General features: G+C 38.9%; 1 protein-coding gene across 4 annotated transcripts in view; it reads left to right on the forward strand.

The window, feature by feature from the left end:
* Positions 1-934: 934 nt before the first annotated feature.
* The window catches only part of LOC139965569 (uncharacterized), a 64,033-nt gene continuing 51,827 nt past the window's right edge, over positions 935-13,140 (forward strand). For 2 of the 4 annotated variants that reach the window (XM_071968071.1, XM_071968074.1), the window contains exons 1-6: positions 935-1,168; positions 6,583-6,732; positions 7,732-8,154; positions 9,308-9,559; positions 10,932-11,207; positions 11,876-12,130. In XM_071968071.1, the coding sequence (XP_071824172.1) occupies positions 958-1,168; positions 6,583-6,732; positions 7,732-8,154; positions 9,308-9,559; positions 10,932-11,207; positions 11,876-12,130 (1,567 nt within the window). In that variant the 5' untranslated portion in view covers positions 935-957. The remainder of the gene's footprint in view (positions 1,169-6,582; positions 6,733-7,731; positions 8,155-9,307; positions 9,560-10,931; positions 11,208-11,875; positions 12,131-13,140) is intronic. The other 2 variants (XM_071968070.1, XM_071968073.1) reach the window with 1 other exon arrangement.

Below are 13,140 nucleotides of genomic sequence, written 5' to 3' on the forward strand. Positions count from 1 at the left end.
AGACGGATACTCCTATACAGCATCAGTCTGGCCTTGCAGGCAGTGGTTCTTGGAGCTACTACAGTAATTGTTGGATGTTCCAGTGATCTTACCGGACACTTCCCCATCTACTACCACAGAGGAGAGGAACACTTATCCACCTGAACATCAAGGGTTTGAGATTAGTTGCCTCAAAGCTGGAAGCTGTCACAACTTTCAGACAGGAGGGCTTTTCCGAGCCACTTGCTTCCATTGTGGCCAACACGACTGCAAAGATTCAGAGAGTGGTGCCACAGCAGACAAGTATCTCCTACCAAGCCAAATGGTGGCAGGTAGTGTCTTACAGACCCTCTTTGATGACGGGAAACAAGTAACCACCACAAAGAATTAAAGATCAGCGAACTCGATGCACAACAAAGTGTCAACAAAAGACCATTGGTATCATGAGGAGGAAGGGCATTGAATGGAGGGGTCCGGTCATTGAGGGCGCATAGTGTTAGATAAGTCACCAGTTCAGAGTAGAGTGCTAAGGTATTGAGGAGACAGGTCAGCTTGTCACTCATGAATATCCAAACCAGTAAGTTTTGGAAAATATCAGTCTTCTAAAGATTGCACAACTGATTACTTTGCTGTCAATGTTACTTGATGCTCTTAAATGAACCCATAATTTTCTGTGGCCAAAGAAAATGGCTTTTACGTCAAGAAGAAATTATCTTACTTATGAGAAAGAATTTGTAAAGCGTGGGGTCATAAAAATCACGATCACTTGTCTAAAGTTTTGTAACCCTTCCCATTTCCGTCCACAGGGTTGGTAAGTATATAGTACAGCCTATAACCATTATTATTGTCCACTCAAGCTTATAGGAATGTGTGAATACCAACTATTGCATATGGTCTGATGAATATTTCTTACACCTTAAGAAAGAAGGTGTTTCTTCACAGTTCAGTAATTTTAGGACCTGTTTGGTATCAAATATTATGCCAGAGACCATCATTTATAGAAAATCGTTCTTTTGCATTAGATGTCTGGGCAGCAAATGGGCTGCTTCACTCTTTAGAAACTTTTGTATGATTTTTGCCGAAACAGTGGAAAGACAGAATAAGGCATTCAAAATGTTGGATTTGCCTGGAATAAAATTTGTACTTTCACTTAGCTTTCTTGCCTATGCAAATGCTCAATTTACCAATGGTGAGTAACGTTTTTGTTTGTTTTTCACACTATAACAGTAAATGGAAGTTCCAACTGTAAAGTGTAACTATTTTCTTGAAGAACCTACTGCCACGATTAATGTTGATCACAGTGCATGTTAATGGTTTTCAAGAGCCACGGAATGAGGAGAAAACGTTAAACGTATATTCAGATAGAAACTTGGTGATAAAGTAGGCCTGTGTAACAACATTCGGTCTGTCGCCGTCGAAATGATATGCTTTAAAACTGTCAAAAAGTCAGCACAAACTTGATAGAACATAGGACCCATCTTAGAGGTAGTTTGCATATAGGCTACTGTGGCTTTAAAGATTCATGTTCAAGATCGACAACCAGGATGCCAACAATCATATATTCAAGTGTATGAGCTGAGTATTAGGTTTTAATCGACTATAACTTTAGGCTGGCTAATTACTGAGGCCGTTTGGCAGCATGTTCAATTGGACGTATTCGATGTCAATTTGCATAGTCGTACACATTTATAGTTTGTTATATTTTGTACATATTTTAAGTTCCTTTTTGCCAGTTGTGAATGACAAAGGGAGAGTGTAGGAACTGCGTACATTAATGAAAGGCATTTAAAATGAGGCAGGAGCGGACTGGTGGAAATTAAAGAAGGGCGCGTCTCCCTGGAGTCTTTGAATCCCACTACCGACAAAGAAGTGGGGGGGGGGGGGCTGGGATCTCCCTCCAGAAAAAAAGTAAGACAGCTGTTTTCCAATGGTTGGTGAGGGATGGGATGGGGGCTTGGCGGGCCTTCACCCTCATGGATCCGCGATTGTGGGTTGTTCATATCTAATCAAGCTGTAGGCCTTTTTTTCGGTAGGAAATATATAGCATAAACAAGTTATTGCCCAGGAAGCCGGGGTACAACTCCGGGCGCGCGGTTTCCTTTGAAGGAAATAGGAAATGCGACTACCGTTTGTTTTAAGTCGTGATATCACAGAAAACTTACATGATTTCATAATAGTTGATCCAATTTCCATATTTAGTACCTCGGAGTACTCTATAGCCATGGCATGATGAAAGAAACCTCCATTATTAGTCTCGATGAAGCTTGGCGATCAATCGGGGATTTTCTCTCTCTCTTTTTTCTTCCAAATTCAAACGTACTTATTATTAGCACAACCCATTTCGACCTAATTATAGATCAGGGACAGTAGGCCTACATCTTTTCAACGGGAACCACGTTCAATAACCTCACATCAGCTATATCTCTCTACGTTATAAGCTCCATTAACTAACATAACCAGTCGTGGAGGGGGGGGGGGGGTGGGAATAGCAATCTTGCCCTCCCACATACTTTAAATCATGTGCCGTGTAACGTCCGACCGTAGTGCTCATTAGCCGCATATCGAAAAGATGGGCTACTGGGAGCGCCAAACTCTTTGAATTGTAACAGCCAAACGGATACTCGCGAAAGACAAACGTATGACGTCCTAAGTATAGGTTCAATGCGTAATGAGGTAGCATATGCCTACTTTATATAATTACCCCGGCATTGACCTGTAGGCTACACTTAAATTGTCAAAGTCACGAGCTAGTTTTGTAACACCTTGCAGAAGTTGTTTTATATGTGGAGGCGACCCATTGCAATAACTTACATGACTTCTGGCCATTAATGGCACCTTGCATTTTTTCCGTATCGTGACTAAGCAGAGTTTTAGTTAATTACGAAACCCCAAATGTTTCGTTACTTGGAAACAGGACTTAATTTATTATTCCTCACCTATAAATAAAACTTCCTTCGCTCTGTAATTGATTTGCTTTAAAATCGTCGTAATTCGCCCCACTTCTAAAGCCTGACCCTGTATTACCGTTCATGCACTACAACATCTAATTGTAAATCCACTGAAAGTCAAATCCGAGTTGTCGACATATTTTATACAATTCTCCGGTTTTTTGTTTCCTTGATATATTTCGACTTTTCATGGATGCACACCATTAGAACGTCACGTGATCTTCGGGGATCTGTGGGTTTTATGTGCATTCCATGCCATTTGTGTTGTATTTCGTAGAGGTTGAGTTCGTTGTGACAGAGGCAGTAGATTGAGTTTTTTTGGCAGTGGCGTAGGAAGGTACTTTTGAGTGGGGGGGATGAAGACTGATGGCCGGCCTGGGGGAGGGGTCTAAGGGGGTGTCCCACTCCCCTTTGAGAATTTTTGCATTTCCAGGTGGCCTCAGATGTAATTTGGTGCAATATAGCACACTTCAACACCCACTCCATTTTGTAAATAATTTTGCACTTTCACCTGGTCTTAGATGCAATTTGGTGCTCCAAATGAGATTTTTTTTCTGCCAAAATGTTCTGAGTAAAATGAATAATGTTATCATTTATTGGGAAATAAAAAAGGAGTTTTCTGACTTGCGAAGCGGGGGGCGGAATGATACTTCCGCCCCCATATTTTTCACTGGGGGTGGCTGGCGCCCCAGCCCCCCGGTTCCTACGCCCTTGGTTTTTGGTGCTAAAAACTTGAACTGGTTTTTACCAAAGATCATTCTTTTTTGTAGCCTCTATCGAATACATGGTCTGGATTTGCCTTAAATGCATGTAAAATAGCATGTAGGCTCTTCCAAAAGCAACAATCTTTCAATTAGTACGGTGACACTCGTAATCACTCCTCGTTACAACTTTCAAGGTGTCTCTCATGAGCGGCCTTCCTTATCGGTAGGCTACTCTCCAGAAAGCCGGAGTCGCTTCTTCCGTCCATACATTAAGCAAAGTTCTTCTCGGCCTTTTGGCTGAGACCATGTGAAGTCCCTGCTAGGTGAATCGTGATACGCACCTGACGATGATCACTCACTCACAGCGATGCGAGGGGGGGGGGGGGGGGCTTGGGAACTGGGGTTGAGAGCGGATCAGTCGGTTTGTTGTTTTCGTTTTCGTGCACAGGTTCTTCCCTGTATGACTGTTCTTAAAGAGTACCGTATACAAATTTTCTATTCCCATGTATCGTCATGTTGAACTGAGACTACCACACTTTCGCAACTGCTTGTCAACAGAGTGATAGCAAGATCTGCCCTCTAATTTCATTGGTAGTTTTGGATATTCAAAAGGTATAGCTTGTTCAAAACATTCTTGTCTTTCAAGAAATACAGCACACATATATTTTCCAACCAATTAGCATTAGTTCAGCAGTTGATACTCTCTCAGTTCCCCTAGCTTTGTAATCGTATATTTACAAACCTTTGACCTTTTTTTTTTCTCAACCAAAGACCGGTTTAATTCCCAAGAGACGCTTTGACCAACGGCAAAATGCTGACACACATGTAGTCATCACAGTACGTAGATTCATGTTTAGAACAGTACTAGTGCTGTTTTCAGGTTTTCTGTGTGTCTTCTTAACGACTTTTCGAGACTTTTCTCACTTTCCCAACTGTATATAGGTTGTTTATACGGCCGTAATTAAGCAACCTATATATGTGCCTTCCACGTACTTCCTCCGTGGAAAATACGATCTCAATGTAAGTTTTTTTCTTTACTTCGAGAAAGTACTTCTAGAAATTACTTCTATCATGTTTTTTTTCAACCGTCATATGAAAATATTTGGGATTGACGAGTCAATGGGCTACCTTGCTTGAACCTCGTTGGCAGTGGCGGCGCCAGGAATTTTTAGTTGGGGAGGCTAAGGGGGGCTGAGCCAATTTTTGGGTGGCTTACAAGATTGAGTGATCGCCGTCCTGGGAAGGGGTATAAGGGGAGGGGGTGTCCCCCTCCCCCTTTGAAATTTTTCCCAATCCTGGAAAGGCCTACATGCAAAATGGTGGCATTTAGCGAGGCTTTTGTCACCTGAAAATTTCTCCAAAAATATGCATTTTTTTTGTGAGTAACTTTAGTCAAATTAGCATGGAAGATACCAGTTCACAGTTTTCGTATCACTAAAATATTACCTGCTGTGAAAGATCCAATTCCTTTGCTCAATTATTATATCGCGCTCTCTGACACAACTCCTGTTTTAGTCTGTATACACGCTGTTTGTGAAACGCACACGACCTTGCCGTATGAGAACAAAATTCATCAAAATATTCATTGACCATTGTAGCACTGCGTTATGGCTGACAAAATTTGGGTAGGCTATATTGTTTCAATGAGGTTTTGTTTTTGCCTATTTCAGTTGGGGGGCTAATGGGGGGCTGACTACTTCAGTAGGGGGATAAAGCCCTCCCAAGCCCCCCCCCCCCCTTGGCGCCGCCACTGCTTGTTGGTTTCGTTCTTTGATTCTTAAGTGAATTATGTCTATCACCGGGCAGTATGAGATTCTAGCATATAACTGATATGTATTGTATCCAACACTTTTTGTGCGAAATCTTTACATGGAACACATAGCTAGCTACTCCAAGAACCGCCTAAGTCAGCACCATCAAGTCGATTATAAAGTATGACTGCGGTTGATAGTCCTATACAATCCCTCCAGATCATGATATTTTCACACCTAGATGATTCACATCCGTATACACGGCTGTCTGCAGAAAACAATAGAAAACTCCAAAAACGATTCAAAGGGTGGCAAGCCCACTGTCCAAATAATAAACCAGGTTACAATGAAGAAGTTTGGTTAACCACCAAAAATGACTTATGTTGGGGGTGGGGCCATTCATTCTTGCTGTCTTGTAGCAAGTGTAGAGTAAGAAAATCGATGTTAGAAAGTGGACTTGGAATTTCTTCGGAACTAATGTTCTAAACCCCGGGGGTTTGGGAACTTTCATATTTCCAATATTCTCTGATTGTGATGCAGAAAGGCGTATTGGAATATATGTGAAAGCCCTAACAGTAGTCCAAGGGGCAAATCCCCTGGAAAGTGTTACATTGTAAGATAATTCTTGCTCAAGGGGGAGGGGCAAGCCCCCTTCTCCTTGCTGACACCCGTGTCCACATACAATGCAAGTCTTCCAAGGATTGACTTTTTCTTAGAAGTTCCATGAGTATCGGCCAAAACGAAATGATCGAGGTGACCAGATATTACAATAGTTAGATTTATTAATCACTTGCGCTGCATGCTTTTGAAGATTACACAAGAAAAAAGGAAAAGTTTTGTCTGATTTATGCCAATGGCCTTTTCACCTAATTTAATTACAGAAAGATTTATCAGAAGATTATCTCAGTTTCTTTCTGGGTTCCTGTTTTATCTCTTAACCCTACCAGCTCGCATCTTTGTTCGATCATGCATAACTGTGTAGATATATGGGCAGTGGAAGGATCCCTTCCTTCTTTGAGATGGCTTCATGCAGACTGTAATATTGAAAAATTCATGTACATGCTTGAATTGTTTTTATCTTTGAGTAAAAAGGCAGTTTGTAACATTTATGTCAGGAATATTTAACACCTTCCATGTACTTTCTTGAGAGCCCCTATTGAAAATGTTCTTTGCTTTCATGTTTTTTCTTTCTTTTCACAGTTTGCACGAACAACGTGAATCCCTGTCCTGGTTCCACAGAGTGCTTTAATCGGCCTCTGCCACCCAATGCCGATCCCTCAACATTAGCCTATGTGTGTGACTGTGGGTCTAGTTTTACGGTTGGTGATGACTGCAGTACCACTCCCCCTGGTAAGTTTTGATTGAAAGAAATGATCTTGTACCTTTAGAAGTATTTTGTTTTGGAGATGACAATTACGCCAATATGTGACACCGGGGCAGAGGGAATAGAAAATTAATGGATATGGGGCCTTAATGACTATGATCAAGTTGGTGGAGTACCGAGTATATATATATATATATATATTATTAAGAAGATGAATACAGAGCCTGTTTATTTCGAAAAAGGAGCTGTCACTACTTTACTATGTGTACTTTTATGAATATTAATAATGCGGTTGAGCGGCTAATATGAGTAATAATTGTCTAGTAGATAGATGATGCAGTAGATGGTGCTACCATGAATATTAAGTATGTAGTAGATAGGTCATGAATATTCAATATTTAAAGATGGATATCACCTAATTATCCAGACCCTCGCTAGGATGTATTTATTTGGAAATGTTCTTCTTTGTAACAGATACATTCAAAGAGAGTATGCTCTTGTTTTTCATGGAAATTCACTTTCTATAAATCCTTACAATTATAAGCCAAACTTTGATGAAAAAGTGTGGGACTGCCTTGATTATTAAAAATCTTTTTGTGAGATGAATCGATGACTCGGTGATATTTATCAGCCTGTTAGTAATACCAGACATGCCAGGTTTTAAGACATTCCTCATGGTCTCACAATTTTAATTGCCAATCTCCTGGCCAATTTGGTTTCTAACTTTGTCTTTATTACGATTAAAATTGGCCACAGTTAACGTTTTTTTATATACATTCGTTTTTTGGTAAAAAATAATCATGTACAGTGCTGATGCAAACCTGCCCTTCAGCTTTCCTGTCAGCTTGACAATTAATTTTGTGCAACTTAGCCCCATGTTATTTCAGATGCGGCGTGTCAATTCCCAAAACAAACTTTCTATGTTAATGGTTACCGTTGGAAATCCCAAAAATTAAAATGATATCCTTTGTCCCCCCATTGACCAGCGAGATTTTTCGGTTCTTTCTTCCCTTCTCCAAATTCAGGTTTTCGATCGGATAGACCCCAAGAAAGTTTCATAACTTGTTATGGTGACAGTTGCAGTACTGGAAGCTTTCAGTCTCTGAATTATCCAAATCTCTACGAAGATCGGTGGACTGCTATTTACCTCCTCTACATCCCAAGGGCTAGTAGGATTGACTTTACCTTTACTGGTGATGGCGGTTTTGGTATTGAAACCCTCAAAGATGAACTTTACGTTGGAACCGGTTTGAGCTTCAGCTCAAATGACTTCACAGGAGTAGATATAGTTGATGGCAATAGGGTAGTTCGTTTCTTTGATAATTCAACATTGAATGGGCAGACATACCCACCACCATTTTCTTTTGAGACAGATTCAGTGTGGCTCTACTTCTTGACAGATAAAAACATTATGTTCAACGGATGGCAGTTATCCTGGACCTCGACTGGTTTGTACTATATCATTTAATTTGAATTGTTGCAGTCTTAAAATAATGTCTAGTTTTTAGGGTAAAGGGACAGAGGATTTATGAACTCTAATTTGTGTTGCTTGTTGTTAAATGGACCCAAAATTCTGAAATTTTATACATTAGAGATATAAAGTATTAGTATAAACATTTGATGATGGTTTTCTTTAACCAATTTTAAAAAGCTTTGCGTTTGTAGCTAAGGATAGCTAGTTTGAGTGTGCATAGTAGAAAGAATATATCAAATAGACTAATTAGTGTGACGTGGCTGGTTAAAAAAAAGCAAAAGGATGAACAGGCATCACCAACTACTAATAGAGTACATCAGTCGATGTTTTGTTGAATAACTAATGGACACAAAATTGTTATTATTTATTTGATATCAACTGTTCAATTTGGGTAAAGAAGCACTCACTCATAACAGTGCCTTTACCATGGTTTCAAGTGTTTGGGATTGGGGCAGAATGCAAAAGAACCTAAAATGACCGAACTGGTCATGCATGAATCTTGCCCTCGACTCCACTCAAACTCTTTGCCCTCCTCACCCCCTCCCCCCTCCCCCACCCCCCACCCCCACCCCCAAAAATGTCTGGTTACGCCACTGCCTGAGCACAAGAGAAGTCAACCAGTGCTGCTCGGTTGAGCTTCGTACTTTGTTTGCAGATATCCCTGGATGAAATCAAGAAGCAATTGGTCATAAAGGTCAGCATATGTCAAATTCTGAAAGTCTTGTATTTTTGGTTGATGATTACTTTGAAACGTAAGCTGGGATGAATTTTGAGATTGGTACATATACATTCGGGTGAGCGGTACAATAACCCCAATTATTTTGTCAGCTTGCTCCATAAACTTTGCCACTGTTCCAATCGATCACTTAAGTGTCAAACACTTTCCTTATAGATTCCTACCATGGAGAGATTACCAAAGGATGTTATCAAAATGTTAGTCTTTATTGCTTCACAAATGTGTCATTTGAAACTTTCAAATCTTCCAATCTTCTTCTGGTCATTAAACGTTTTTAAATGTTCATAGTTACATAATGGTATGTATTGTTGTTCTGACATTATCTGTAAATACTCTATCAGTGACAACAACAACTTAGCTGAAGTTATGTAGTTTTTGCTTCTTCCATCAGTTGACAACACACCTCCTACTGTGAGTCTTTGCCCAGGAAATATGGAAAGGGTTTTGGAGAGAGGTGACCAACAGTTTGTGTCCATCATATGGACCGAACCAATAGCTAATGATATCTCTGGTCCTGTTACTAGTACACAATCGCACACATCTGGAACCAACTTCTTTATCGGAACTACAACTGTTACATACACATTCTTTGATCGGCATGGGAATTTTGCCAATTGTATTTTCGATGTTACAGTAATTGAAGGTAAGATTTTCAAAAATAACATTCATTACCAATGTTTCGAACAGTGAAAGTGAATTATCCAATGTGTGCAATATTTCAGAACTCATAAGGTTGATTCAAATTTATATGGCTAAATAAATCATTTTTTTTTTCCAAGTTGGGAGATAAATGTCAAGGCTTTCTCTAACCCAATGAATGGACCAAATATGGTTCGAACTATTCCATGCAGCTTCCTTTCTAGTCCTCCTCTTTTTCATAGTTGAAGAATTGCATTAAGATTGTTGTTTTGTTTTGGCTTCTTGGAGATGGTTCGTTCAGTGCAGCAGGTCCTAAACTCTGGAATCCTCTTCCTTTTCACTTGAGAAATATCACATCTATTGACACTTTTAAGAAGTATTTGAAAACTTAGGCTTGAGTATGGGCATTAATCTTATTCGTTGTTTTATTCACATTACTGTGCCCATTTTATATATATATATATATTTATATTTTTACGTTCTTTATTGTGGTTTATATCCCTGTCTTATATCATGTTTTTACTTTTACTGCTGTTGTTATTACTTTTAGGTTTCTTAAGTTTGGTAATTTTATATTCCAGGTATTGGTTCTTTTGTACAGTGCTCTTGAGCATGTTTTATTTCATGATAACAGCACTTTAATATATGGTATTTATTTATTTATTATGTATTTATTTATATATATATTCTGTAAATATGTAGATTTTCTCTCAGGAATTGATGTATTAAGTGTCTTGGAATTTATATTTTAATAGCCTACACTATAGTAATCACTATATATGCAGCCTCAGCATTCATAAAGTCTTAATTACTGTATAGCTGGTAGGGTTGTTTAATCTTGCAACACATTTCAACCAACTCTGTGAGAAATCTATGGCGCATACAGGAATTCATTGTATAGAAATGAGGGAACAAAAGACAGAAAAGAAAGATATGAAAATTGGAAGAAAAAAATCCGAGCAGAATGTTTGATTGTTCTTGATAATGCATAAAATACCCATTTTTTTATCAAGGAGTGCTTATTTTCCCTCTTGAACAACACTGGGGAATGAACTGTACTTGCAAACATGTTTGTGGGTAATTCAGTAAGATTTTCCTACTCTTGTAAACATATATGCAGTATTAGTTTCATGACTTCTGCTGCCATGTTAATATCCAACTGACTGCACGGTGAGTCATAACTGCAGTAATAAATAGTAATTAATAGTAATAAATAGTAATTAATGTGAAACAAACTATCACAGTGGTGCTTCTGTTGGTCACAAGCTGATGGCCCTCTCAGATTCAACATCTGAGTTGTACTCTGGTATATATCATATAAGTCATATTTCCATTCAACAGTTTGCTTAAAAGGATTATCTGCATTTTAATTTCAGCTGATTCCCAGCCACCAGTTGTAAGTGGTTGTCCTGATGCGATTATGCGTGAAGTGGAACTAGGCACCACTGAGATCCGTGTCGATTGGATTGAACCAACTGCAGTTGATGTACCTCCTGGGCCAGTTGATTTAGAAAGCAGAAGCTTTGCACCAGGTTCCTCATTTCCAGCTCCAACAACTCTTGGTCAAGTTGAGAGAAGGACGGTATCCTATGTATTTGCTGATGCCAACTTAAACAGAGCAACATGTGTATTTACTGTGTCAGTAACTGCAGGTATGTCAGTCATAAATGAAGGTAAAAATTACATGCTATGGATAAATTGATAGTGACCACTATAGACACTTACCTTTATAGTTCTGTTGTGAATCACACATTTCAGAGCAGATGACGATATTGATAGATCATGTATATTAGTGTTGGGGTGTGATCTGAAATGAAGAAACCTTGTCCATTTGGATCATGTCTCAAACTGTGTCCAGAATTTTACCAAGATGAATCCATTGTCAGTTTATCAGATTCAAGTTAAAAAGGAAAAAAGAAAAAGAAAAAACAAGCTATTATGTCAGCATATCAATATATTTCATTAAAAGAAGAATACATGATCTGGCTTATATAGCTAGGAGTGATGCAAATAAGAGGAAATTGGCAGTAAGAGAGAGAGAGAGAGATGACCAATTAACATATTTATCATGCAAGGCTATTTTTGAATCCAGAGAGAACACCCTCCTATGATGGATTGGTGCAATTTGGAAAACTTGCCAGAATACAAGAACAAAGTGCTTTTAATTTCTAAATGAATGATATAATATTGACCACCCCCCTTCCTCCTTCCCCCTTTGCGTGGACTTGCTATATGAACAGGGTTTGATATAATTCTAATTGACCTTAATTATTCATACTGATAAACCTTTGGTTATTTGTTTTAAACTTTTATCCTGCAGTCGATAATACACCACCAGTTATTAGTGGATGCCCTGGTGTTCAGTCAGGCACAGTGGAAATAGGTACAAATGAACAAGCTAGTATTGTGTGGACAGAACCAACTGCTACAGATTTATCGCGCACATCAACCCTGATTCAGCGGACACATCCCCCAGGATCACTATTCGCTAGTGGAACGACATCAGTGACATACACATTCGCAGATTCAAGTACTAACGAAGCAACTTGTCAATTCAATGTTGTGGTTACCACAGGTAAGACTATTTCTGCAAAATGTCATAATCCTACTTGGAGTATATTTTTGGTTTGTTTTTATTTGCCCATCAGTTATAATGTGGTGTTTAAAATAGTGTCAGTGAAGGATTTTTTTGTTTTTGTCCCGGTAGTTTGCTTAATTAAACATGAGGATAACGTCTTAAACAACCTAAATTTACATGCTTTTATGAGTCATACGAAACTTTTCCAACCATAAACACTAGTCTGTCTATTGGAAATATTTGGAGAATTAACTGACTTGCTTTATTTAAAGCAATTTGTGAAGTATCGTCACCACTGATACTCCCTACTGACAGCTCCCTATGGACAACTTGCAATTCTGCTGTATAATTGATTTTTCAAACTTTGGTTAATATTCTGGACTGGCTGCACCTCTTCTGAAGGATATTAATTGCGGGTCATTAAAAACAGATTGGCTGACGGACAGATACTTGGATGTTTTGTCATGTCTTTTTAAAGCATGCTCTGACTTGTCAAAGTATATATGTAGCCGTATAGTGTTCACAAAATTACATTCCTTGTAAGTTAGACCAGCTGCCTGTCCCTCCAACTGTTCCCCTAGCTGTCCATCTATCCATCCATGCAGTCATTTATCAATGTTTCTGTAGTGTGTTTATCCCATGGGTTGTAAGTAGTTATTAACAGACATTAAACATAGTGAATACTGTAGTCCATCAGAAACCAATTTAAGAAAGATAAAAGAAAGCAGTGACTGGGAAATTCTGAACATATCTTGAAAGAGCAAGTTTTTATTGGAATGCGTCTGTCACCAACGATTAGCCCGGCTGAATAGCTCAGATGGCATAGCTGATGTTCACTATCTTATTCAAGCCTAAAATGTCTTTAATCTATCAAGATGAAAATACTCCATTTACAGATACTCTTTAAAAAAAAAAACAGAATGCACTCTAATGAAAGAATTATAGAATGCCATTCCCGTGCTATTATCAGAAGCAGGGTAACATGGTTTCCGAAGGTAACACCTAGT

Source organism: Apostichopus japonicus, chromosome 3, assembly GCF_037975245.1.
Source record: "Apostichopus japonicus isolate 1M-3 chromosome 3, ASM3797524v1, whole genome shotgun sequence".
Taxonomy (NCBI): domain Eukaryota; kingdom Metazoa; phylum Echinodermata; class Holothuroidea; order Aspidochirotida; family Stichopodidae; genus Apostichopus; species Apostichopus japonicus.